This window comes from Clavelina lepadiformis, chromosome 1 (genome assembly GCF_947623445.1).
Source record: "Clavelina lepadiformis chromosome 1, kaClaLepa1.1, whole genome shotgun sequence".
NCBI classification, from domain to species: domain Eukaryota; kingdom Metazoa; phylum Chordata; class Ascidiacea; order Aplousobranchia; family Clavelinidae; genus Clavelina; species Clavelina lepadiformis.
The window spans coordinates 13,867,055-13,892,417 of NC_135240.1; the positions used below are offsets into that span (position 1 = coordinate 13,867,055).

The 25,363-nt window shown below is 35.2% G+C and overlaps 5 protein-coding genes across 5 annotated transcripts; 1 reads left to right on the plus strand and 4 right to left on the minus strand.

The window, feature by feature from the left end:
* Window position 1: 1 nt before the first annotated feature.
* LOC143449332 (uncharacterized) lies at window positions 2–6,228 on the minus strand. The gene is made up of 14 exons (XM_076949489.1): window positions 5,816–6,228; window positions 5,540–5,713; window positions 5,369–5,470; window positions 3,021–3,118; window positions 2,660–2,800; window positions 2,481–2,573; window positions 2,093–2,228; window positions 1,767–1,961; window positions 1,390–1,612; window positions 1,188–1,283; window positions 938–1,106; window positions 595–782; window positions 320–429; window positions 2–258 (listed from the first exon to the last, which is right to left on the minus strand). The coding sequence occupies exons 1-14, from the start codon at window positions 5,944–5,946 to the stop codon at window positions 108–110; spliced, it is 2,007 nt and encodes a 668-aa protein (XP_076805604.1). The 5' UTR covers window positions 5,947–6,228; the 3' UTR covers window positions 2–107.
* Window positions 6,229–6,418: 190 nt separating this feature from the next.
* Window positions 6,419–7,294, plus strand: LOC143470756 (uncharacterized). The gene has a single exon (XM_076969030.1). It carries the CDS (start codon window positions 6,627–6,629, stop codon window positions 7,146–7,148), a length of 522 nt encoding a protein of 173 aa, XP_076825145.1. The 5' UTR covers window positions 6,419–6,626; the 3' UTR covers window positions 7,149–7,294.
* A 171-nt stretch (window positions 7,295–7,465) lies between these two features.
* On the minus strand, window positions 7,466–17,177 carry LOC143470700 (DNA-binding protein SMUBP-2-like). Its single transcript, XM_076968973.1, has 19 exons — window positions 15,190–17,177; window positions 14,856–14,980; window positions 14,559–14,757; window positions 14,307–14,416; window positions 14,025–14,185; window positions 13,436–13,523; window positions 13,172–13,329; window positions 12,642–12,789; window positions 12,253–12,427; window positions 11,878–12,060; window positions 11,672–11,759; window positions 11,327–11,452; window positions 11,186–11,257; window positions 10,884–11,050; window positions 10,631–10,799; window positions 9,400–9,877; window positions 9,031–9,305; window positions 8,719–8,874; window positions 7,466–8,071 (listed from the first exon to the last, which is right to left on the minus strand). Exons 1-19 carry the CDS (start codon window positions 15,393–15,395, stop codon window positions 7,871–7,873), a joined length of 3,285 nt encoding a protein of 1,094 aa, XP_076825088.1. The 5' UTR covers window positions 15,396–17,177; the 3' UTR covers window positions 7,466–7,870.
* Window positions 15,493–18,034, minus strand: LOC143470736 (LIX1-like protein). The gene has a single exon (XM_076969011.1). The coding sequence runs from the start codon at window positions 18,020–18,022 to the stop codon at window positions 17,216–17,218; it is 807 nt and encodes a 268-aa protein (XP_076825126.1). The 5' UTR covers window positions 18,023–18,034; the 3' UTR covers window positions 15,493–17,215.
* A 54-nt stretch (window positions 18,035–18,088) lies between these two features.
* Window positions 18,089–20,709, minus strand: LOC143470728 (general transcription factor IIE subunit 2-like). The gene is made up of 2 exons (XM_076969000.1): window positions 20,414–20,709; window positions 18,089–19,571 (listed from the first exon to the last, which is right to left on the minus strand). Exon 2 carries the CDS (start codon window positions 19,542–19,544, stop codon window positions 18,693–18,695), a length of 852 nt encoding a protein of 283 aa, XP_076825115.1. The 5' UTR covers window positions 19,545–19,571; window positions 20,414–20,709; the 3' UTR covers window positions 18,089–18,692.
* Between the last annotated feature and the right edge of the window lie 4,654 nt (window positions 20,710–25,363).

The following is a 25,363-nucleotide window of genomic DNA, read 5'->3' on the forward strand; positions in this document are numbered from 1 at the left end:
CTGTTGTAAAGTTGTTCATGTTATAGTGTTATTATTGCACGTACTGCATTGTAACATCGGATCGTTGTCGAGTTAATATCGCAAAAAAACCTTCAGATTTCATTACTCTAACGGAACACGGATGTGTGGTATCCGAGAAACTTATTCTTCCGAAGAGGAGGTCGAAAATCACGAGGGTCGGGGATCATTTCATGATGAACAGCGTGGTATCTTTTGGAGGCAATTGTCTTAAAACGAACACCTATGCGATCAGGAACTCTGAAGACATATCGCACGTGAATAAATCTCTGGAATAATTGTACAAAGACCCAAGGCTTACCTGTTTCCATTGTATTGCAATGACGTCCATAATTTGTGAGGAGGTAGCTTGATGTTAGGCTTGTAAAGAGTACAAGTGGAATCAAGCAAAGTGCATCTTTCTTCATGCTCCTGTTGAACATTATTAGAGTTAGGCCATTAGGCATACTATAGATAATTTTTTTAAATAGACTATAAAGTAAACAATAATCTTAGTGTACGAAATATGTATAAGCAAATAGCATGACAAATTCACAAAGCAGGAAGGATAAATAAGTGTTCAAGTAAACAACTTACTTTAGATCCTTGTTTCTGCAAGTCGGCGAATTTCAGTCGTTCTTCCTTTGCCTTCTCGAAAGCACGCTTTTTAGCTTCCTCGGCTGAAGACATGGACTTTAAGAATCCGGAAACGGTCTCCGTGCTTCGGGCAAGTTCCAAAGAAACAGAACGGAAATCTGAAGTCACTACTGGGTTTTCTATTTCTCCTGTTATGCATTGTAATAAACAAGACGTTTTTTTCCAAACAAGTATAATGCCAGTAGGAATCATTCAAATATTTACCATAGTTTGAGAAGTATGATACATATATAAAGCTATTTTAAATTATCAAACTTGAAATAAAAATGAAAGTACTACTTACCATCAGCTGCATAGTTTGTTCTAGTCGAATAGTAAGGGGTACGAAAGTGATATTGGGGTTTTTCATTGACTTCTGGTTTTTCTTTGGGATATAAAGCAATATTTACATCACCAAACTGTACTTTGCGTTGGTGTTGGTCTTTTTCGGTATCGTCTTCCACTTCTTCCACCTCAAACATCAGTCATCTTTTACATTTTGTTTGCTCAAAACAAAAAACTCATGCAATGAGCATCTTAAATCAAATACTTACACTTAAATCTGAACTACAAGACTTTGATGGCGAAGGATGAGGTGGTGACGTGTCAGAGTCTAACTCGATGACATGTTCAGATAAGCAGCCCAGTCTCTTGAAGCAAAGGGTAAGCGCAATTTATATTTATTGAGAGTCTTTTTTGATGGTCACATGCACAGGTTTATCGCAATAAGTACATTATTCTCAGCTATAAATTTACCTTATCTGCCACCCAACGTTGTCGCATTGCAAATTCCAAGTTTTCCTGTTCTCGGTAATCTTGAAGTTTTTTCAAATGATTTCGATAACTACACTCTTTCATGTTTTCTGTGACTTGTCGCGTTTGTATCGGCGGAGCTTTCTGATTATTGGTTTCTATGTTTTTGTTGGATGGTTGGGTCATAGTATCTTCCTCACACCAAACCTTTCGCGGACGAAGTAATCTGTTAAAAGGCATTAGAAGCTGTCGAATGGACGATTTGCCTGAAGCATGCTGAACCCAAAAATGAAGGCATTTGCACGCTAAATTACGCAAGCTACGCAAGACGATACCCAAAGGAATGGAAACACTATGGTGGCACCAAGCAAACTTCTTACCGCTTCAGCTGCCTGTAATTAAGCGAGTTGTATTGAGTTGTTCCAACTGGTATTTCTCGGTCTGTGTTTCCATCTCCAATTTTCTCTAAGTCGCAACCGTACATATCAATGTCTTGCAAAGGAGCATACTCTGAGCTTGCGTAAGATAGAAACTTTGACTCTGCAGGCAAAACTTTCTTGTCTCCACGTGGTGTGCTGAAGAGGACGTTATTTACAGAAAGTGACGTAACGTTCAAATTCTGCGTAAAAATCTATCTCTAATCTGAGCTAACGTAATCTTTGCTACTAAACTCAAAGTTTCATATAAAAGCAGTATTTTGTAAAACCTGTAATTGCAGAACATTTTATGTTTGCGATAATCGCGCAAGTCATCCAAGGATCTGACATCTCGCTTTTCTACTATTTGGCCTGTGACGTTGCTTACAATATAATTGTTTCCTGCAGGCCAACTCGGCCAAAGACCTGCAAAGAAAGAATCACCTTTATGTCATTTATTTACGTAAACGTATTTGCGAGTATAGGGTGGAACATAGTTTGCGAGTTAAAAGCATACAACGTATATGATGTAATAGAAAGATAAAGCATAGAAGTAATTCACATAACTTTTGGTGACAGTTTATACAGTAGTAACATTTTGTTAGAGGGACTTATTTTCAGCAAATATCTTGAAAATGTTACTAAAAGACGGTATCTTATTATTATTTCATAACTGACCCTTTACAGCATGTTTTTCTTGGTTTTCCAGTGGATATCTTTGTGTTTCTTCAACTTTCTTTCTTCGTCCAATGTTCAGAGAATTTTCGGAACCTTGTTTGGAAATACAACAGTGTACAGTATGAGTGTAGTGAACGTGAATTTTGGTGAACATTCGATAGGCGGTAGTAAATCCATACCTTGATCTTTTGAGTGCGGTGTTTTGTAGTCGTTGGAATAAGATGAGACTTTGTATCGACGATGTGCAACACCATTTAAACCTTGTTTTGTCATTTCGGACAAAGGAGCTCGCTGACGAAATTCGTGCGGGAGACATGGTGCTATTTCAATGATCCATAACAATGAAAAAAGGCTAGCCATGTTAGTGTTACTGCATTTGGTAAAAACTGAGGAAATTATCTGTATTAAAAGTTTAGATAAAATTACCGAAGACCTCGGTTAGTAATAATGTAAGTATATATGTCATTAACAAAACCATTACCGATGGTTATTATACACAAAAAATCATTGCATTGCCTTTAGATTAAATCTTGTACTCACTATCGTATTCTCCTCGGCTCTTTGGAAATAATTCATTGCGAGACATGGTAACGAAATTGTAAGGTTCTTGAATAAAATGGTTTTCTTCCTTCATCATTCTGTAATGGGAACAGATTTTAATGTAAAATGTGCCCATACATTTCTGACTCTGTAAACAGTGTCTTTGAAACGCAAATCGTAACTTTCAGTCATAAATCATGAAACAAAAATAGCTTTTTTAGCTTCAATATTGAGTAAGAACATTGATAAAACCGAGCATTTTGAGACATCAACCTGATACTTTTAGAACATTCCCCAATCAATCCGTTGATATCTAAACGTGCAAAAGCAGCATTTTGAAATAAACAATTTACAGTACTTATTCCCGTTATGTTTTCTTTCTAATAAGTGTGTACAGGATTTATGACGCAACTATTACTGTACAATGATCTTGTCATCACAAAAATATTTATTTGTCACCACATTTAATTTGTTAGCAAGTTTTTACTTAAATTAAATTATTACAGTACTTCATTTAGAAAATATTTTTTGTGATCAAAAGCAATATATTCAAACATTTAAATTTATAAAACCATCCAAAAGTCAGTAAAAAACTTCAAAATTTTCATAATGTCCGCAAATAGCTAAACCTTTATTGGAAACAAAAAACGTTTGCGTTTTAAAATTGGTTAATAGGATTTCCCATGGTTATGATTTGGTTGCGATTCGCGAATGACTGGCGTAAAGCTGGTTACTTGATGAATTACTTATTCAAAAAGTGAAGCAGGTCAACTGTTCCCTGGTTACTTGTTGGCAGTTCAAGTGGTAGGCCTAGCCCTAACCCTTCACCCAGGTGCGTAGCCAGGGGGTGGAGGGCGAGAGGCGTCTTTGCCCCAAATTTTGTCAACGAAAAGGTTTTGGAAGATTTCGGTTAATTAATTCGTGTTTCTACACTTTAGCTAATAGTAAATCTTTAAAAGATACTTAAAATCTCCTTTACTTTTGTACTCTCATATCATTTCGAGCTTTGAGAAAATATTACGTCATAGTTTCTTTTAGCTCACCTCATAACTCCTTAACATTCGGGCCTTCAAATCGGAGTGAAAAAGTACAAAAGACACTTCAAAATATTATTCCTAACCGTTGAATATGTTGAAATCGTAGCGCCTGGTTCTCAAGCTGTTTGCAATACTAATGTTGCACCATAGTTGATCTGACATGTTCGATGAAAGTTCATTTATTAACTCCAAATTAAGTTGGGCTTCACCATATGTAGCCTACGAATCACATACGTTTTCATTTGTAATAAATTTGCTGTGCTCACCGGCTTTTTCAGTCTTTGTGTGTTGTTTTTGTTTTAAGTCATTATGGAATGTAAGTTACAGTAATTGGGGGAAATTTCGGTTAAATCCATTTTGGCATTATTTGTTATATTGATGGCACAATAAAAAAAAAGTGACACAATTGAACAACTGTGATTGTGCGTGGTCGCAACGACGTTTTGTTGAATTTGTCAATGCCGTTCTGGCAACATGTCATGATTACACTCTATGGTGTTGATATCAGCATAAATTAACTTGTTTTGTCAACTTTTTAATCTTAAAAATTGTCATCGTTTTTTTTAAATACAGTATATTTCTCGAAGTTCCTTGTAAAGAAATTGAGGTCCTAAAAGCGCGATTGATGGCTTTCGCAATCTCCAACGTGACTCACAAAGTTTATGACGTAATTAATGACACCAAAAAATCTTGTCCACTCAAAATATACCTTCTGGCAACGCCCTGCCTACACCCAAAAAGTCACTTGCTACCTGTTTTGATGACCATTATTAGAAATAAAATGATAAATTCAAACAAATTCGAAATAATTCTTTCAAATTTTCAAATACTGTAAAATAAAAACGGAAATACATTCAAAAAACTCAAAGATATCAGTATAGATTCAAAACAACTCGTTTCTATTCACCTGTCCTGCAGTTTAAAGACAACAGCACAAAAATGTAGGTGTTTAACTAACAGACTTCACATTAGACATACACAAACAAGCTTCATGATAAAAGAAACGAATGCCAATAACCACCAGATAAGTGAAACTTGAGCTTTGTGACGCGATAACAAATTGTTCAGTTTATAAGGTGACAGCTTTTTTCTCAGACTGATTTTACCCATGCTTCTACACACATGTGGCTATACAGCACAACAATGATACCGACATAGGCTACAATACCAACGTCTCAGAAATTATCATAGCCTAATTAGAAATCATTGACCTAATGAAGTTATAAAGATCATGAAGAAATAAGCTCTTGGCAAAAGGCGGAAGTAGCTAAAAATTTGAAGTTTTAACTTTAGTTCACGACACTTACTTACGCGAGATTTGTGCAACGATGAGGAGGCAGAATAAATTCATCGCTCTGACGAAGATTGCTTCTCAATAGTGACGTGATTTTCCTCGGTTGTACAACACCATTTCTGCAAAGGAATACAACAAGCACTTTGCACATTTGGGTAGTGTAGTGACCTTTCCTGCGATATGCTTACAGCATTTTGCCACAGCTCGATAGATAATGCCGATGAGTTCTTGGAAAAATAAGCTCCGGTAGTTTCTTGGAATCTCTTCCCAAGAAAGAAAGTTTTCTTTGTTCACGGTTGTCATAGTTGAATGAGCCCCAATCTAGTTGTGGAAAACGGCGAGATGTACCCCCTGAAGTTATGCTGTAAGGAAGAATATTGTATAGCCTAATGTAGTCGACTTCGCTATCTAGAATCTTAACGATACTGGATAGTGGCATAAAACATCATACTCAGAAAACTTACTAGCTCCTTGGTACAGTGTCTCTAATTGGCAACTGCAATGGCGTGATTACATTTTCACTGAGGAAAGTCGGGGAGATTTTGTGATGATTCCATGTTGATAATTGCTTAACTTCATGACAAGCTGCAGACATTTTACTTTTTACGGAACTTTCGGCTGGACTTGACAAGTGTTTCGTTACAACTTTAAACACGGCCTTACTCAGATTTAGCCGAGGCTTTGACAATATAATTCACATGCATAAAATGCATAGTATGGTAAATATAACCATTCCTTTTCTACAAAATAATCAGTTACTTAAAAAATAAATAAAAATTGCTTGTGAAAACGCAAAAGCATTCGCTAGTGATGTCATAGAAGAAAACGACATGGCAAAAATAATGTTGATGTGGCAGCAAAATGGGTTAATGCTATATAGCAAGCTGCACAGTGTGAAGTTACTATCGAATATTATAGAAAGTGTATAATACAATAATTGTAAGAATCCATAACTACAGTATTTTATTAATATTGGCCCAGATGAAACTTAAAACCCCTTTCAAAGAAAATCGTTTGTCTTGTTCTGTGACGTCACATTTATCACGTAGCATCACTAGACTTAATTTTTTCGGTTTCCAACTACAGTAGCAACGTTTCAAAACTCCAAGGAAGGCAAGCATTAGCGGGAGGAACTCTGAAGAAAGGTTTACCGAATAGCTCATGGGCGATTGAAGTTTGCAAAATATAACCTAGGGAGAAGACAAGCATTAAGCCCACCGAAGGTGACACTTCGTTGAGAAAACATTGTGTTGATATTCTTTTAAAGAAGTAAGAATGCCTTTAGCCATGGACGAACAGCAGCAAAAAGCCTCGACCGGCCAGGTTGGGCTGAGAATCTTACCGCATGTCAAGCTGAATTATTACGCAAGGGCTCCAAAACCCAGTCCGTTTGGAACTGTATGGCTGCCCATGAACGCTAGTAATAGAGTTGTTAAAGATGAAACGCAGGATATCATGCACTTATACTACTCCCGACATTTGCATGTCCAGGAGCCATCTCAGGGCAAAGCAGGAAGACCTACGGCATTTCGCTTGGACACAGATTTAACGATTCCAGCTGAGCATGTTAATGGTGCTGACGATTGCGTTCTACCACCAACGAAAACGCCCAAGCAACCAGATAGTGTTAAAGCTGCCATGTGGATGACAGACGCCAATTCCCTTGCTCCCTTTGCTAGCCTTGGTAAACCAACTTGCGGCTACTTTTTCTCCAGAACCACAGACAACAAGAAGCGTCTGACAGGAATCCCACCAACAAACACAGTGAAATGGCGGTCACATAACAGCGGGAAATAAGTCACTGGGCTAAGTGAAGAAGTTATAGAGTAATTTTTCTGAACTAGAATAAACTGCACATGGTGATAAAGTTGTATGTAAACTTTTTGTTTCAATAAGCTACAATAAAATGCGATAATAAAACTGTTTATTTTCTTGTTTTTTAATTTGGGGTTTCTTTATGTTGTTATATTTCTTGTACCAGAACTGTTTTCTTTTAGTTATTCATTTGGGTAAACATCAGTGGCAAATTGCATTTAAAAATTACAGCCCATTTGCGACATAGGATATTGTCGCCGAAACGAAATAATACAGGACAATGTAACTTGACACTTAAATAGATAAACTCTGGTTCCGTTTATTGTTGCGCATAACACGGCTTAGTTGCTTTCAACAGCCACCGATACCCGACCGTCATATTGGTGGAACAACCCAAGGTCATTTCGTACAATGAAGCAAAGTACAAGCAACAACAACTACCACTGCGATCCAAGTACCGTATCTACGTGCAGCAGTTTTAGATATTGGACATATTCTTGGGCGAGTACCTTAAGAAATCCGATTTATTTCCACAGACAAAAATACCACGTCCTAATTAGCTCCCAAGTGTTAAAACTAAAACTTGCGGAAAAAATTCGCAAAACATACATTTGGATGAATGGAATCATATTTGTAACTTAAAGTTTTACCAAAGCTAACTATAGACGCTTAATGCCAATATAGCTTCTAAAATCTAGATGAAATTATCTCGTATCTTTCGATTTCTTTGTTATTTTTCTGGAGTCTTCCATGTCTTTTATTTTGGATGATAACTTGTTTTTAATAAATGTTCTTTTTTCCGCGGGGAGCTTCCGATCAGGTACACCACTTCCGGAATATAATATGCCATCCTTGGATATCTGCCGACGTGCATTAGCTCGAGCCTGATTTCCACAACCATGCGCCTGTTTGAAAAGTATTCAAGTTGATTTTGAAAGCACGCTTTCAACTTGCAGAAATTTGACTAAAATATGCATTCATATAAACCAGGGCTTCCCAAACTGGGGGTCGCGTAACGAACTTCAGGGGTCACACCGCGTATACCAATTTTACACGAAGTACAAAATACAATCAAAACAAATTATCGTTCCAGCCTAATCAACATTGAAACCGCCTTGAGACCAGCATTAACATATATTGAGCCACGGCTGGACTTGCTTTGTAGCAGAAAGCAGTCGCACCAATCACACTGAATAAATGTGTGTGCTTTTTTGTTTCCAGTAGCCTACATAGGCTATGTGTAAAGTAGTAAGTACCGGTAGGCTTTGAGTACTGGTTGCTTGAATTCAGTCTTTGCATCTCAATAAATGTCACTAATGAGTAATGACTAATGTATATTTCGCACTGCTAATCAATTTAAACGTGAAGGGTCGCGGAAAACTTCAGAAGTTTGAAAGGGGTCGCGAGCAAAAAAGTTTGGGAAGCCCTGATATAAACAATTGAGAGGCATCAGTCGTACCGAAGTACGGAAACAGAGTATTACAATACAGTGAAAATGCAAAATATTGTACCGTAATATCAGCAATGAAACCGGAGAAGAAACGTATCTTACCTCAGGAATGCAGTGCTTTAAGCAAAACATCCTTTTACATATCGTGCACAGTTGACCAGTTGTCGTTACACTGAATGTACAATTGTCATGCTGGCATGCTCGGTTCGAAGACATCGCTTCATTTATCAGCTTATCGAAGTCGTTGCTTTGTGATTCCTGCATATATCAAATGTTATGCATGATAGTTATGTTAGTAAGCAGCAATCAACAAAATTAATCTCTGTTTTTTTTCAAGCGTGAATATTTATCTTTAGTTAGTAGCAAAATACGTTATTAATGAATCAATCATTAACCATATCTAAAAAAACTGACCTTCTTCTGTGATGTCCTTTGATTCTTTTTCTTTGCTTTATCAACTTTAGAAGGCTTGGCACTGCTTGGTTTGATGACTTCCTGTTTCGTTCTTTGCTTTAATCTCATAATACGCTCACAGTGAAGCAGGTGAATTTGCAGATTATCCTTTGGCAATTCTTTACCACATTTTTCGCACATGGCAAGCTTAGTATTTGGTGATGGGACAAGTTTATCGCTTTTAGACTTGGCACCAGGATTAAGTAAATTCTCAAAATGATGGGTTTCTTCTAAATCTATTGTCACAAACAAGTTTTCTTTTCACAATCACTGGTCAGATTGAAAATAACCAAAAATCATTTAAAACAAAATATACATTGCCACACCTACCATTGCGTCTGATCGAAACTTCTTCATTTGAGAGAACTTCCTTCACAAGGGATAGCTTTTTCATGTCACCAACATCCAAATGGTCTTTGTTTGTTGCAACATCTTTTGACGACTTGTAGCCCACACTAATTCTCCTTGACATACCCTCATCCATACTAACATGAGTAAGGCCCATTTCTTCACAGATAGTATGAACAGCTTTTCTTTCAGCGGCTGTCAAACACGCTGGGAAAGTTATTTCTTGATTATCCCCAGAAACTGTAATATCTAAGGCAGAAGATAGATCATTGTCTTTTTCTATTTTACTCTGTTGTTCATTTTTTGAGAAAAAGTTCTTGTATTTGATTAGAATTTTTCTATATTCTTCTATGAGTTCATCAAAGTCGATTCGGTGTGGTGGCAAAGGAGAAACAGCTGAAGATGTAGAGTCAGATTTCTTGTAGAAAGCTTTTTTCTCAATTTTTTTTGTTGTTGTGGGCTGCATTAATCATGTAATTTCAGTTAATATTGTTTGCCACAAAAAAATAGCGTTACCTCTATAGCTCATTCAAGCAAGTTAACATTAACATTAATATCGAGAATGTGCGGAATTCAGTATGAACTCGAAAATTATGTTTAAAGTTCTACAAAATGTGTTGTACTCCCAGATGTAAACAATTTATTTTGCATGAAGTGATAAACCAACAGCAAATCATCTAAGTTTTCGATTTCATAACGACTTTAAAAATAAGTAAAATACTATATACTAAGTTAACACGGTTCAGTCACCATTAACTTTAAAAAGTAAAGGAATGGTTTTAATTTTTAGTCATTTTGTATTTAGGCGAAATACTAGTTGTTTTCTTTCATTCACCAAGGCAGAAATTTAGGTATAATTTGTTGGTCAGCAGATTTGGCTTCAAATGAATATCAAAAGCTGTTGCAGTGTTTCTCAACCTTTTTCAACTCGCGGCAAACTTTCACTAACAATTTTCCCGACAAACTCTTTTTAGTCACATAATACAAACGAGTCAAATCAAAAACAATGTTTTTCAGAATAAGTGTTTATAATAGGAACCATTTCAGGATATTCATGTTTTGTTTTGTAACATTTAGGCATGCTTTCCTGTTACCTGAAATAGCTGTGAGAAGCGCTGATCTATTAATTTTTACAAATAGAAACCTTTTTTTAATTGGGCCCACCCTCAATTTACAAGTAACAAAATATGATACATATGGTCCATTAGCTTACATTAGTATTGTTGTTGGCAAGTTTTAAAGAAGGTTTACTAGCTTCTACTGCAGCTGCCGTATTTAGATGAAATGAAGCCAACACGTCAAAAGCTTCCTTCTCTTTCAAATGTGCGTACTCAAAGCCAGTGCGCACTTCTCCATGTTCATTAATATAGTCCACGAGAGTTCTGCATTACAAATGAACAAGTAGACTTAAACCTTTAGTGCATACGAAACAGATTGTGACAGCTATGTTGTTTAAAATATAATACTTTATAAAATCATCTTGACAAACAGTTCCAGAGTCACAAATAACAGCTAGATGACGCCTTGCTCTAGTGACAGCTACATTTAGTCGACGCTTGTCCGACAAAAATCCAACTTCACCTTGACCATTTGATCGAACTAGAGTCAATACAACAGCTTCTTTCTCTCGACCCTATGGCATACTGCATTTAACCTCATTTATCTTTCTATTAAAACCAAAATTAAGAACTAAAATCATTGGTTGCAAGCTTCACCATATTAAATGCACTTATTTATACCATTACAAAAATTATACTAAAATACAAACCTGAAAGCCATCAACAGATTTTATTTCCAATTGTGGATAAGTTTCACGGAACAACTTGCGAAGTATGTCAACCTTTAATTCAAAATATTTATTAAAACCGAATGCACTAAAAAAATGGCAGAACAGATTTAACAAATCTACCTGAAGATTGTATGGAGATACCACTGCGATGTCACTTGGAGCAACGCCGGCATCAATTAGACCCATAACGTGAAAATAGACAATTTTGACCTCCCCTTCATTAGCTCTGGAATCACTTTCCTCTGACTATAAACACTGTGCAATTAATAAGTTGCTCTTTTGAAAAGCTAAAGTTACAGGTTATATAACACATTACATCTTACACAGAGCCAGTGTAAAACCATTCCTTCAGTTAACAGAAACAATTATCAGAATTATCTGAATGAAAACATGTTTAAAATATTATGTCTAGAACAGATTTAAATAACTTTAAAGAAAGAATTAACATGTATTTTTGGAAATTACCTCTGCCTCATTCATATCACATCCATCTGTATCGATGAGCAGCATTGGTATCTTGGTATCATCAGTGCTGATAACATTAGGCATATCACTATAAAAAAAATAATTTTTCAATATACACATGAAAATAAGAATAATATAATTTGTTGTTATGATATCTAATACCTTCATCAATTACATTAGATGTGGTTGGCGTTGACAGGTAGTACCTTAACAAATGGGATGCAACAGAAGAATGAGCAGTAAGCTTGCCATCATACATTTGGTGTGAAGACCACCCCATGATATGCTCATGCATTCTGTACTGCTGTGTGAGCATTCGAACCACCAAATTACCATGTAACTTTATTAAACGTTCCAATAAAGTTAGTGACAAGCCTTCCTTTGCTGCCCTTTTTGTTAATACCAAACAGTAAAATCAAAGTTAAACTTAGTTGAATATAACATAACAAGAAAAACCGGTTAGTATAATGAAAAGCTATAAAAATATCGCACAAAAAGCAGATATCACAAAAAGAGATTTAAATAATTACTTTGTCACCAAAAATTAATTTACCATAATTGTACGATAACATTACACTCACTCATGTGATACTATGGTAGGTGAAAGTTGCAAATGATCTCCAGCTAAAATGCATTTTCTTGCTCTTAGCAAAGGAATCCAACAAGATGCTTCTAGCGCTTGGCCACATTCATCAATTACTATTACATCAAAATGACCTTCATCTAAATAACCAACTGGACCACCTGGATAAGCACCTTTAGTGGAATACAATAATAGAACCATTTTAGTATGCTCTTTTTAATTCTCTCAAAAAATATCCAAAATCATTATTCTTGGAAGAGCGCGTTAATTCTTGAAAAACCAAATTATACTCAAATAAGCTACAGCAAAAGATATCGCATCAATGACAATTACCTGCAGTAACACATGCTAGGTGTATTTTCATAAAATTTTATGCAGATAACTTACCCACGTTAGTAGCTAAAACAACATCAGCAGGTGATAGAACGTCAACAATTGCCTTTTTCTCTCTCTTCCTCAATTCTGCCAGCAGAGATTTTCTTTCTTTACGAATAGATTGTTGTTGACTTTTATCACGACAATGAGAAAGTTTAAGCTAAAAACATAGTTACTAAATTCAAAAACATGATTAGCATTTCAATAATCAGTTTGCATTGCTAAAAATTTCTCCAATGGGTGAGGATTACTAAATTTCAAAATAAAGTACTGGTAAAATCTTTGACAAATTAACAATAACAGTAACACTTCCAACATGCAGTTATAGGCGTACGATTGAACAACATGAATATCTCACTAATACTGTTCATGTCATTCCAGTCAAAATTTCAAAGATTACTGCTCTTTCACAATTTAGAAACAAATTTAACGAACAGTTTTTTCAATCACAAATACAATACATGGATACCGACACAAAAAAATAATACTTAGCAAACTACCAATAAAAACAAAAATAGTTAAATGAATTTTTAAAAACGCACATGAATTCTCTCTAGGTCAGATCTGACATCCCTAATAATAGCTGCGGCACCACCACGTGCAATGAGAGCATCCAATGACAGCTCTTGCAGCTTTGGATCAAGTATACGAGCCGGGTGCCCGATTCTTACAACTTTAATTTTTTTTGATTGAGATGACGCTAAGAAAATAAAACAAAATAAGAAAAATTAGACATAACAAGGTGTACATAACACACAGAGTGTATTACCAATCACGGTGGTGAACCATTCAGACTGTGCCCTTACTTTTGCCATGAGGATTTTTCATAGATATGCCTGTCAGCTTCTCAACTAAATTATCAACTGCTACATTTGAAGGAGCACATGCCAGAACCTTAAACAATTTAAGGAATTGGTAAGCATAAATGGGAAATTTAAATAAAATATACATATTTACCACATCTGCAAACAAAATTTGATCGAAAGCATAAAAACATTCTATTTTTCATAACTTTTCATAATACAACTTGTAATGAATACATAACACCCATGTAATGTAGATAAAGAACATTGGGCCTTAATCTATTTGAACTACAGGCTCCAAAATCAAAATACTGAGAAGCTGGAAGTTGCATGGTAGAAAAGAAAAAGACCACCAGAAGTTTCAAAAATCAAGTTTGTTTAATTTTTATTCGTACAGTTATAATCATTGTGCTGCCACAAATTACACAGTTAAAACAAAACCACAGTTAACTTGTGATCAAAACAGGGCGTGCAATAAGCCTGAAGTCACAGGTTGGGGGGCCTCTGACTAAAGAAGTAGGCAGATAGATTAGAAAGGCATATATTAAAAATGAAACAAAGTTAAGTTTCCGACTGGTTATACGACTCATACCTTTTGTCCTGAACTGACAAGCTGTGCAATTATTTCAATAATAGTTGTTGTTTTTCCCGTTCCAGGTGGTCCATGAATAATTGCCACATTGCGTTGAGACAAGGCAAAACTAACAGCTTGTCGTTGACATTCATTAAGTTCCACATTGTGAAAAGTAATGTCTACAGTTGCAAATGTTATTTTTCACCGGTACCGGTTTTGTTTGAAAAAAAAACTTTTAAGGATGCATCAAATACTTACTCTAACGCATCCTTGGTTCAGATATATACAGTATACACTTACCAGGTCCTTTACCAGAAAGGGGACTAGCATTGCCGAACAAAATTTCAATCAAATGCTGTGCTGGACCAACACTATATGAATCTAACATTTTCATTGCCTTTTTTAAACGTCTGTGAGATAAAGTTTTAGTGTTACTGTGTTAGTACTCATAACTCATGGTTGACATACAATGCTTTATCAAAATTGACCATATTATATGCTGCAATTTACTTCATTTTAGCAATAAGAAACAAAGATACATGATTCACTCACTCATAAGTAACTTTATTCGCTACTTTTATCAAGGCAACAGAATTTCCATGCTGATTTAAGTTATCTAAGAAACTTCTGTTCCCAATGCCATCAAAGGCAACAGAAATTTGCCTCTCTGAAGTCTTTGTAACAATGCCATTGCAGTCAGACCATTCATTCTCTTCTTGTTGTGATTGGTAGTTAAGTTTTACAATATCACCTAAAATATTAAGTATTATGCTATATGTTGCAACATTAATATGGTATTAACTTCCTTTAATACACAATATTCATATTTAGAAAATTAGCACTATATACCTTGGGACAGTAAATTGAAAGGGAATGTTTTATCAATTGTACGCAATGAAAATGAAGCTATTGTTCTACTGTAGAGTCCAGTCTTCACAGAATTAATCACCAATTTTGGAATGCACAAGCCTCTTCTGTAATATAGGTATTTCAGTCAAATTAAACATCTTAAATAAGACTTCATCTAAAAAACAATGCTATGTGCAAATCATGATGAAAATTTAAAATGTATACTCCTAACAGAAGGCAATTTTCATAATCATCTTCACAAATCCTCTGTAATTTACAATAAATTTATGTTAGGTACTAGGTAGCAATTTAAAACACTTACAGTTACACATACCTCTGCAGAATTTTAACAGAAAGATTAGCTCTTTCGGTGTTGTTTTCGTCAATTTCAGCCAGATGTTCCACTTCAAGCAAATTCAATTGTTTTTCTACAAAATCTGTCATATTGACAGATTCAGGTTGGTATTGGAGCCTGTTAAAATAATTCACTGAACTGGAGAAGCATCTTGAATATATTCTTCTTGATGTCGATGAAATCATACATGAATTTTCATTTGGATTTTATAACCTGATCGTTACATTGCTAAGATGTATATTCACTGCAAATGTTCCATCAATAGCGTGGTGTATAGCATCCCTAAAATAAAAATGGAGCACCATACTGATATGAGATATACATATAACTCAAGTTCAATGCAACTTTAAATACATAAAATATAAATTCTAGATAACAAAAAACATATATACGTAAACTTCAAACATTAAACCACAGAGTTTTCTTGGAACTGGGCTAAACATTTTCAAGTAAAAAGTGTTTGTCCAAATTGAAATTTAACATTTCTACAAAAATATATAAGCCATTTAGCAACACCGGAATTTCGATTTTAGTATTATTCTTGGAAACTAGTAACTAGTAGCATTGAATATAAACAAGTTACAAGCTAGCAAATTGACTACAGAACTTACTTAAGAATCTTATTGCTACATGGTAAACAAATACAAAAAATAATGAAACCAATTCAACGCAAAAACAGCAAAAAATACCAAAACCTATTGCATGCTTGTTTATAAAAAAAGTTTAAATCATAAATGATTAGCGAGTCAGGCCCATAGATGACAAAGTGTCTGACGCAGTATAATTACAAATATATTCACGAAGTGCCTTAAAATTTAAAAAACAACACACATATAACATTATAAACATGTAACTACTAAGGATAGGATAATTATGAATCCAAATTTGAAAAGATTTGCCAAATATTGCATGAGTTAAGGATTTATGCCAACATATACCATACTAATACTGGTGCACCTGAATACAAAATTACCGGTACCTATAAATTCATCATTAGTGAAAAGTGTGGATCTAATTTTTAAGGCTTAGTTGGAGCGAAAGCAATCATTAGTACAAAGGTCATAAAATTAAAGATTTCATTCACCTTTTAAGCACATATATTTTTCCAAAACAAAAAATACGTTTTAGCATAAATTTTATCATTACTTGCCTATAGATATAAATTTGGTATCATTTGAGCCAATCTACATATTTGACTATTTGAGTTCACATAAACCCAAGTAATTTCCCCCTGCAGCAGGCCCTTAATATTTAAAGAAACTGTAAATTTTATCTCACAAAAGCACAAAGCTTGTTCAAAGGCATGAATATGACACAAAACAAAAAACACATTACCAACCTAACCACTACCAGACAGTTTCCGACACTATACACATAACATGAAAGTTCCATTGACCAGTTATGATATACGTATATACACAAGTTATACAGCGAACAAAATATACCAAATATATGGGTAAAAGCTTGTCTTTTACATGAAATGCATAATGTTTCTCATTTGTGATCATTTTGAACCAATACTCAGTTAGCTGCCGAGTAAAACATCCAATACGAAAACATTGTACATACCTTATCTGAGTAACTTAAAGAAAAAATAATATTACATTACGGTGAGAGGTAAAATTTCATGTTTAAAGATATGGTATATATAAATAATAAGCTTCTTTGTTTTTTCAGAGTGTAAAAGTAGTAAACAGTAACATTAACATAAGATTCATAGATATTGCAATAATCACAATACTGAACGTGCAAATAAGAACACAAATGTATATATATAGAACATAATACCAATTGCTGAAAGTAAACACTGAATCTGGTTTTTAAGGACAAAATGCATCACACATATTTAACTAATGAAACTAGCATAAATGCTAAGTAACCTCAGTATGAAATGCTGTCAACAGGCCTTTATACATAGCGTCAAGATATTTGTATGTACATCGTACACAATAAAATTTTTTCCAAAAGTTCATAATCAAACCATACAAAGATAACTACCATACAATTACTTTAAGGTAATTTCACTAGTACGTAACTTTGGATCCGCTTGAGCTAAATATAAAATGGAAATTTTCTCTTTATGGAATCTTAATTCACGACCCGCAACTCGGACATTTTCAATCTCACTTTGAGCTTTATTCAACTCTTCAATAAGAGTTCCAGGATAGTCTCTTTCTCTTGTAACCCAACCCAGAGCCATCTGATTCTTAAGATGAATGTCAATAGATCGATGGGAGTAATGTTGGATGACCTCCTCTCTTGAGCAACACCTTTCCTTCATTGCTTTCAAGCTCCCATTCCACTGCAACAACTGGAAGACTGTCATAATCTGCTGGAAAGACATCATACTTTCTCCACTGTGTGACTGTAACATTTCTTTAAACACATGCAGCGATTTGCTGGACTCATTGCCACGTGATGAAAAAGAGGCAGATGCATCCATAATAACCTTTTTAATGGTTGCTTTATTTATGAAACTGGATGGGTGCTCATTAAAAACAGAGTGCATTAATGCAATTTTAGCAGCACTTTGTTTAGCTTTTTCTGCGCTTTCACATCTTTGAAATGTCCCGAAGCAGCTACCACCAGGAAGAGTTACATAGCATACATAGGGGGGCATGGCCGGCAGAACTGGTAAAAATTCATATGTAACCGTTGCACTGTGGTGTAAATTTGCAGCACGTGTATGTTTCATTTGCCAAAATTCTTGCAAAGCTTCTACAACATCCACATCTTTTTGATCAGAGTGCTTTTTAAAGCTATTGACAACAGCAGCGACAGCTTCACTTAATGCATTGTTAATGGGTTCCATAGGGTTATTTGCGATACATACAACTCAGTCCGTATTGTATGTACCTGTAAGAGTGGAAAACCTTAATCTACAGAAAACAAACATAATAAAAGTTTTGTTGTTTCAAGAACCAGTGATTAACCCATGCATTGCACGGTATAACTTTTTCGTACTTTTTAGAACTTAATTGGTAGTAAAACCAAACATGCAATGTTTAGAATAGATATACAATAATTGAATGTTACAGACTCTAAAAGGTAAATCAGCTATGCACACAGGTCAATCATTCCAGCACAAAAGTGATAAAGTTGATTAAATACGTGAAGCAAACTAAATGCATCATATTAAAACACCAATTATTATCTTCCCAGCATTGCTGCCATGTATATATTTTTATTTCTTTGTATGAAATATAAGTTACTTTCATAAAGTAGAAAGCTTTTTTGAACTGAAAAATGCTGTCATGTCTGGGACTGAGAAGAGATGACATGGCATACAGTAATATTGATAATAAATACTGCACGCAAAATGCGATCATAAATGTGGTTGCTAGTAGGCTGTAAAAAAACAAAACATCCAACAAAGTTTTTCTTCTAAAAATACAAGTCACTGCATTGCCTAAAAATAAACTGATAAATAATGCAAATGAGGAACAGCCTATAATTAAACAGATTACATCAAACTTAAAAAATCACTTCTTTTCAGATGAATAATCTTCAAGTAATCCATCTAAATGCTCATTGTGTGTTTTAAATTTACGCTTGCGATTAACCTTTCTCCTTTTCTGCACAGCTGGTTTCTTTACAACATTTTCCTGTGTAGCTGTGATTCCATGACTGTTCAGATATTCCTCAATTTTATTATCATCGATTGAGTCAACGGCAATTGAACGCCATATTTTTTGGAACTCTTCATCAATGACAACTTCGCAGCTCTGATCATTATAAAACGCAACTTCTTTTTTGTCTGGCCGGGTCACAAAGTAAATTTTATTTCCCAGAGCTTTTATACACTTTTTTGCACGAGGTAAGCTTTCCTCAATGTCGTCACGCAGTATGCCACCCCAACCCATTTGGTCATGTTTATCTAACTGTTCTAATAAACCTTTTTTGTTTTTTATTGCATATTTTGGTTTAAAAGTAAACTTTATATCCACAGGACCATCATTTACAACAGTTATTTTAGGATTATTTTGTAACGCTTCATTGAAGAGCCAGTTTTTGTGAACAGTTGAAATTTTTGTTTCCAGTCCACATTCTTCAAGGATTTCATCCAAATTGAGTGCATGTGTATCGCCATTCTGATGCCTCACTTTCATGTGTTTTACAATGTCAGCCAGCAAGGCAAACTTGTGTTTGTTCAGTGCCGGAGCTGCATATAACGATAAAGATGACGTCGATAATGATTGCTGGGTGGAAGGCTTTGGTGGTTTCTTGTTTTGAACAGGGGTAGGTTCCCTTCGGACAGTATTGCGTTCAACAACTGGCTGAGCAAGTGCTCTCCTTTTAAAAGCTTCCCTCTGTTGCAGTAAACTTCTATCCATGTTCAAGATCTCTTATGCTCAATTGATCTTTAAATAAATTAGACAATTCAAGTAATTGTAAACTTTTTGGCACCTGCATTTGTATGTTGCCTATACATGTACTGTACAATATAGCGTAGTCCTATAAATCTTGTCTCGTATATATCTTATTAAATCAATTAATGTCATTGCATGGTAAGTTGTAATTGAAAGATATAGTTTTGAAAATTAGCACTGTTCATATTGGCAAAATCATAATATGGGAAATAACTAGATTTACTAAGTGTGCACTTTTGTTTTACAATTAAAAGGAAGGTCCGCTGCATGCAGGCACACACACATATATATATATATATATATATGTGTGTAATTGCAAATTTGGCACGGTAGAAAAATGGCAAGTTTAAATTTCAAGATCCCTTAACAGATTTCTTAATAGAAAGTTATGTAATTTTGGCCATTTCCTTACTAGACCCCGACATTTCCATTGTTTTGTTAAGTAGTTTTCGGCATTCTGCAGAAAGTTTGGCAGATATGTCGGCGTTTTTCATTTTTTAATATGAAAACAAATTTCATCTAGTTTACCATTGACCAGGTTTGTTTGTTCCTTTCAGGTCCAAAAGTCATGTTATTTTGTCAATGTCACACAGGCATGCGACATCTTCATATATGAAGGAAGCAGCATTTCCATTGTTTTGTTACATATTATGTGCGTTCTGCTGAATGTTAAGCTTTTTTACTTGTTAATTTTTTTCTTATTAATTTTTTTTTTGTTAATTTTTTACTTGGTAATATGAAAACTAATTTCATCTAGGTTACCGTATATGAATTACTTTTTTCATAGTTTATAGAATAAAAACATTTTTCAGCAAATCTTTAGAAAATATAACCTGCTACAACTTAAGTTTATGCGGGCTTCATAAGATAGTTGCGCTGACTGCTTTCTGGGGGAAGGCCTAAGTAGCCATTCTGCAGGGTTTGGTATTTGCGCACTCAATACTGCTTTTCATGAGCTTCAGTGCCGCACTTAAGTTGCGTTATTTTGCACTTAATGACTTGGACAGAACTTCCGTGCACTCAGTTTTCTCAAATGGATTTAAAGACTAAATAAGTGACACTGTGTACTTAACCTAACCTTCCCTAAGCCAGCGTAATTGCTATAATGGACCCAGGTGAAGCCAGCCTGACTTTTTCCAACTCAACTTTTTCATTTGTACGTGGCGTCTACTACTGGCGTGTAATAAAATTTAGTCAAATCAAGCTGGAAATAAAATGAACGACAAAATATGCATCAGTTGGCAACAAAACATCTTAAGTCAAAAATATACGGCTTATCTTGCCAGTTTATCCCATTATTCCTTCCAAATATTTCGCATAGTATATTCAATATGTTGCTAAATTAATCGCGAATTAAATACAATTCCTCATTAACAAAACAAAAACTTTTTCCATACGCTTGTTCATCTATCACTCTAGTCTAAAATAAAAAGATATAACATTTGCTGGAATTATTTTTCATTTCATATTCAAACTAATTATCGTTTTCATTTTGGTCCTCACCGCTCGCAAGCCGTCATTTGCATTGATAAAGGCCAAATTATGCGTCAAATATAACGGCACGAAAAATCACTTTCCGCAAAAAATGTTCAAATTCGTTTTGCAGCAAGTTGTTTAATAATCACTCTAGAGTCTAGATTAAAGAATTATTAAATTTGCTGGCATTATTTTTCATTTCATATTCAAACTAACTGTTGTTTTCATTTTGGTCCTCACCGCTCACAAACCGTCATTTGCATTAATAAGAGCCAAATATGCGTCAATTATAACGACGCGAGAAATTACTTTCCGCAAAAGTTATTCAAACATTTTCTTAATATACTTGTTTATCAATCACTCTAGATTAAAAAATTATTAAATTTGCTACGATTCGAGCGATTTCAAAATAGTTAATTTTGTATTTTATATTTATCGGTAGCCTAATTGGTTTGAATAAAAAATGAAAAATAATATCGTTAATGCCTTGCCCAAGCAGCCAAGGGAAACATGCTTGGAAGTGACTATTTCACCGGCGTCCGTTTACCGAAGTTGCTGAATCATAATAGGGTGACCAGCAGATTTTCGTTTTTGGGTTTACCACTCTCATTTTATACGGGGAGAAGAAAGTAATGCGGTACCGCATTGGCTAACGATGGGACTCGTATGCCGGAATAGTGTAGTAGTGAACAAGTAAGTGTATAGGCTACATAACCGGTTAGCCGTTTACCGAAGTAGCTTTTTCCAAATTCGGTAACCGGCAGCCAGTGAAATAGACGCTGCCTAACATGCATTGGTTGGACGCTTGGCCATGAGATGTTATCGATCTTGCGTAGCGTCAAGCCGGACTGAAAGAGAGAAAATTATTTTTCGCCATTCAAGTAATAAATAAATAAACAACACAATTAAACATTAATTAACAGTTGCTTGGCGTGACGCGACGAAAGACCTTGAGGTGATTGAAGTTTGCTTCCCCAAATTCTATGACATATCAAATGAAAAGTAAGGTTTTCATCATGTGCAAATAATAAATGAAACTAAATAAGTACATAAAAAATGTTACATGAAAATTCACAATATAGGCCTACACATTCACCTTAACAGCACTTCCCCTGCAGCAATTCCGATCTTAACTTTTTAGAGAACCATATGTGCAATTGTAATCTTACGCGTTGGCTAAATTTCTGTAATAAAGTAGTGGCTAGTAACTTTGACAATCAATATACAGTACTGTAAAAAATGAGTTAAATTACTTCTCCAAAACGTTGGGCACCTCGACTGTACCCTATTCTTTATTTACCACGCAATACAGTTTTTCTAAAATTTATCAATTTAACAATATAAGTTATGTGGGTAACAATGCAATTTCGGCGGCATCCTAGAGCTGTAGCGCCTATACAAGAGCGTTCATGATAAAAATCTGTTGAAACTTAACGATAAAAAAATTAATTCGTACTATAAACTCATAACAACAGCTGATGTTAGATTTCTATAGTTGTTCCAAGTTTGCTATGGCTATTGACATCTTATAATACCTTTAAGTTTTGTGGTTTGGCACAATTCTAGCCTCATCACATAGCATTAGCACGATGCCGTTGTGAAAAAGTGAGAAAGTAGAGTGATGGCACTATTCGGTAGTTTGTGCTTCGCAATATTCCAGAAGGAATTACAAATTTTTACAAAAAGAACCGCAGATTCAATTGTTTCGTGCGGATTTTCGGAGAAAAGCTCCGAAATTGGGTGGATTGCGCGTAAAATCACACAATTGTGATGGGCTAACTAATTAACTTAACTAACAGGACTAACTTTCCATCCTAATATTTATATATCGTACTGTATGTATTTCGCAAAAATAATTCTTGAATAAGTGGCTAAGAGAATTGGGGTAGTAGTTATGCATGAATTTACCTGTCTGTAGGCTAATTGATATAGATTTGGGTCATCAGTGATGTGTGGTGAGGCTCCCCATGGGCTGTCAGGAAAGTTTGGTAGTTTTTGATGAGGACTTGTGTGTGCATGAATGGAAACTTTGGCATGCATTACAGCCTTAATTCTTTGTTTATTTAAATTGAATGTATGCGTTCCTGCAACCAATTTTTCTGTATTTATTATAAATCTGCATGAGGATAAAAAAACTTAAGCGTGTTTAACACTAGAAGGACGGGGCGCGTCAATTGACGCATTTTCAACCTAAGTGCATCTATAACTTTTAAGTGGTGCATCGCAAAACCGTGATATTTCCTGACTTTTCCTACATTAGTGTTAGGTAACTAACCCATGAATATGAAGTTTTTATTTTACCGGTAGAGATAATTAACGTGGTCACTACCTAGAAGGACGGGGTGCGTCAATTGACGCATTGTTACTTCACAGTACAAAAACCAGTTCTCGCGATAGAGAGCATTGTTTTCTTTCTGCTGATAATTACAGGTAACTTATCGAATTAGGTCACAGCTGCCAACACAGAGGTGTGACAAACGTGTCGACAAACTATGCAAATCAACTTTTCCGCAAAACAGAGTAGTTTCGTCACAAGCGCAGCCTAATTTCGGAATTTTTGAAGTTTATCGAAGCGTAAGTGTAGTAAGAGTTTCTTAGTTAGATAAATTAGATGAATTAGATAAATTCGTCGGCTTGGTGGTTGCTCGTGGCGTGATAGGAGGGCGCAACTTCCCTGTGAAGAGTTTGTGGGGGAGGTCGTGGGGATGTCCGATGTTTTCCCAAACCATGGCAAGAGACAGGTTTCTGGAGCTCATACGATTCCTTCGCTTCGATCTGAAGACGGAAAGGCATAGGAATCTATTGCATGATAAATTTGCACTCGCTTCACAACTTTGGAACAGTTTTATATCAAACTGCCAAAAAGCATTCATTCCACAGTGGAAGATAACTGTGGATGAGCAACTATTGCCGTGTAAGGCACGCTGCAAGTTCATCCAATATATGGCCAATAAACCAGACAAGTTTGGTCTAAAGTTCTGGCTGGCAGTTGACGTTGAAAACAAATATTTATTCAACGGTTTTCCCTACGTTGGAAAAGATGACGCAAGGAGCCCCCACATGAGTGTGCCCACCGACGTTGTACTGAAACTCATGGCTCCGCTTTTTCAAGGAGGTTACAACGTCACTTGCGATAATTTTTTCACCTCACTTGACCTGGCGTTGCGACTTGCAGAAAAGAAGTGCAGCCTCGTAGGGACAATGCGCCAGAAAAGAAGAGAAGTCCCGGAAGAGTGCAAGAAGAAAAAGGAGTTGCGTGAAACAGAAGTGTTTAGACACGAGTGCTTGTATTTTCAATGCGATTGCTTTTGTTAATTAAAATGCACAAAGCGGACATGCGATAGAAGTAGTTTTTTCGGAGCAACAGCACAGTTTTCTCAACAAAAAACGTTAGATTTGCGCCGTTTTGACCTTTTGCGTCAATTAACGCACTCTGTCCTTCTAGGTATACGAAAATTGCCGTCCTTCTAGTGTTAAACACAAATTTTTACATTAATGTTTAATAGGCCTCCAAATTGCTCCAATAAAATATTATAATATAAATAAAATATGAAATCAAACAAACATAAGTCATAAATGGTGACACACAATATAGATTGTTTTTTGATTTCAAACGTACAGCAAAAAGAATAATTTTGTTGCAGTGATAGCATAGTAATAGAAAAAGGCAATCAAGGAAGATTTGAACACCTCTAAGCAGTATATTTTAGAAAATACAGTTGTATAAAATGGTGTGAAAGTTGGTTTTCAATTACACCTTGCTTTTTTGAATTTGTTATTACGTTTGGTTTATCGTCACATTTGCACAGTGATGCATAGTTCACTGCAATGTTACGATAAGATATATTTAAAGTCCGTGTAGCTCAGCTTTTAGTTATAAAATTTCTCGAATTAGTATCAAGAACTTGTAAGAAGTTCCACCTTAGCAGACAAAACAAAACTACTCGCCTTTACTACAAAGCCGTCTTTGTATCACATCGGGTGATATTGTAATGCAGTTATGATACTAGAAGTTGCTTAATAAGATTGCAGACAAAGACGCACAAAATAAAACAACAACGTATTTGATGTTGACCAGATGTTGCAAATAAAGATTAAGTCTACAAACAATTAATTTATTTTCGCTTTTAAAGATTGCATCTAGTTTTGAAAGGTCCCATATTATTTTGAAGTCAAAGGTTGACGTTGTTCATTGCACGCAAAGCAAAGTAACTAAAGTAAAAAGAAAATTGAGCATTCAAACGGCGATTTTGTATTATCCCCAGAGAGATTTCGCTTGGGCTCTTATTTTGTTTGCTAAGTTAATT

What these genes read in the sequence shown, in the direction of transcription:
- LOC143449332 (XM_076949489.1), bottom strand. Translation starts at nt 5,946, where the DNA reads ATGTCTGCAGCTTGTCATGAAGTTAAGCAATTATCAACATGGAATCAT. An exon ending in AAAATGTTCTGCAATTACAG is followed by an intron (nt 1,962 to 2,092) that starts GTTTTACAAAAT and finishes CGTCCTCTTCAG; the next exon opens with CACACCACGTGGAGACAAGA. An exon ending in CTTGTAGTTCAGATTTAAGT is followed by an intron (nt 1,107 to 1,187) that starts GTAAGTATTTGA and finishes CTGATGTTTGAG; the next exon opens with GTGGAAGAAGTGGAAGACGA.
- LOC143470756 (XM_076969030.1), top strand. Translation starts at nt 6,627, where the DNA reads ATGCCTTTAGCCATGGACGAACAGCAGCAAAAAGCCTCGACCGGCCAG.
- LOC143470700 (XM_076968973.1), bottom strand. Translation starts at nt 15,395, where the DNA reads ATGATTTCATCGACATCAAGAAGAATATATTCAAGATGCTTCTCCAGT. An exon ending in CCTACCATAGTATCACATGA is followed by an intron (nt 12,061 to 12,252) that starts GTGAGTGTAATG and finishes ATTAACAAAAAG; the next exon opens with GGCAGCAAAGGAAGGCTTGT. An exon ending in TGTCAAGATGATTTTATAAA is followed by an intron (nt 10,800 to 10,883) that starts GTATTATATTTT and finishes TTTGTAATGCAG; the next exon opens with AACTCTCGTGGACTATATTA.
- LOC143470736 (XM_076969011.1), bottom strand. Translation starts at nt 18,022, where the DNA reads ATGGAACCCATTAACAATGCATTAAGTGAAGCTGTCGCTGCTGTTGTC.
- LOC143470728 (XM_076969000.1), bottom strand. Translation starts at nt 19,544, where the DNA reads ATGGATAGAAGTTTACTGCAACAGAGGGAAGCTTTTAAAAGGAGAGCA.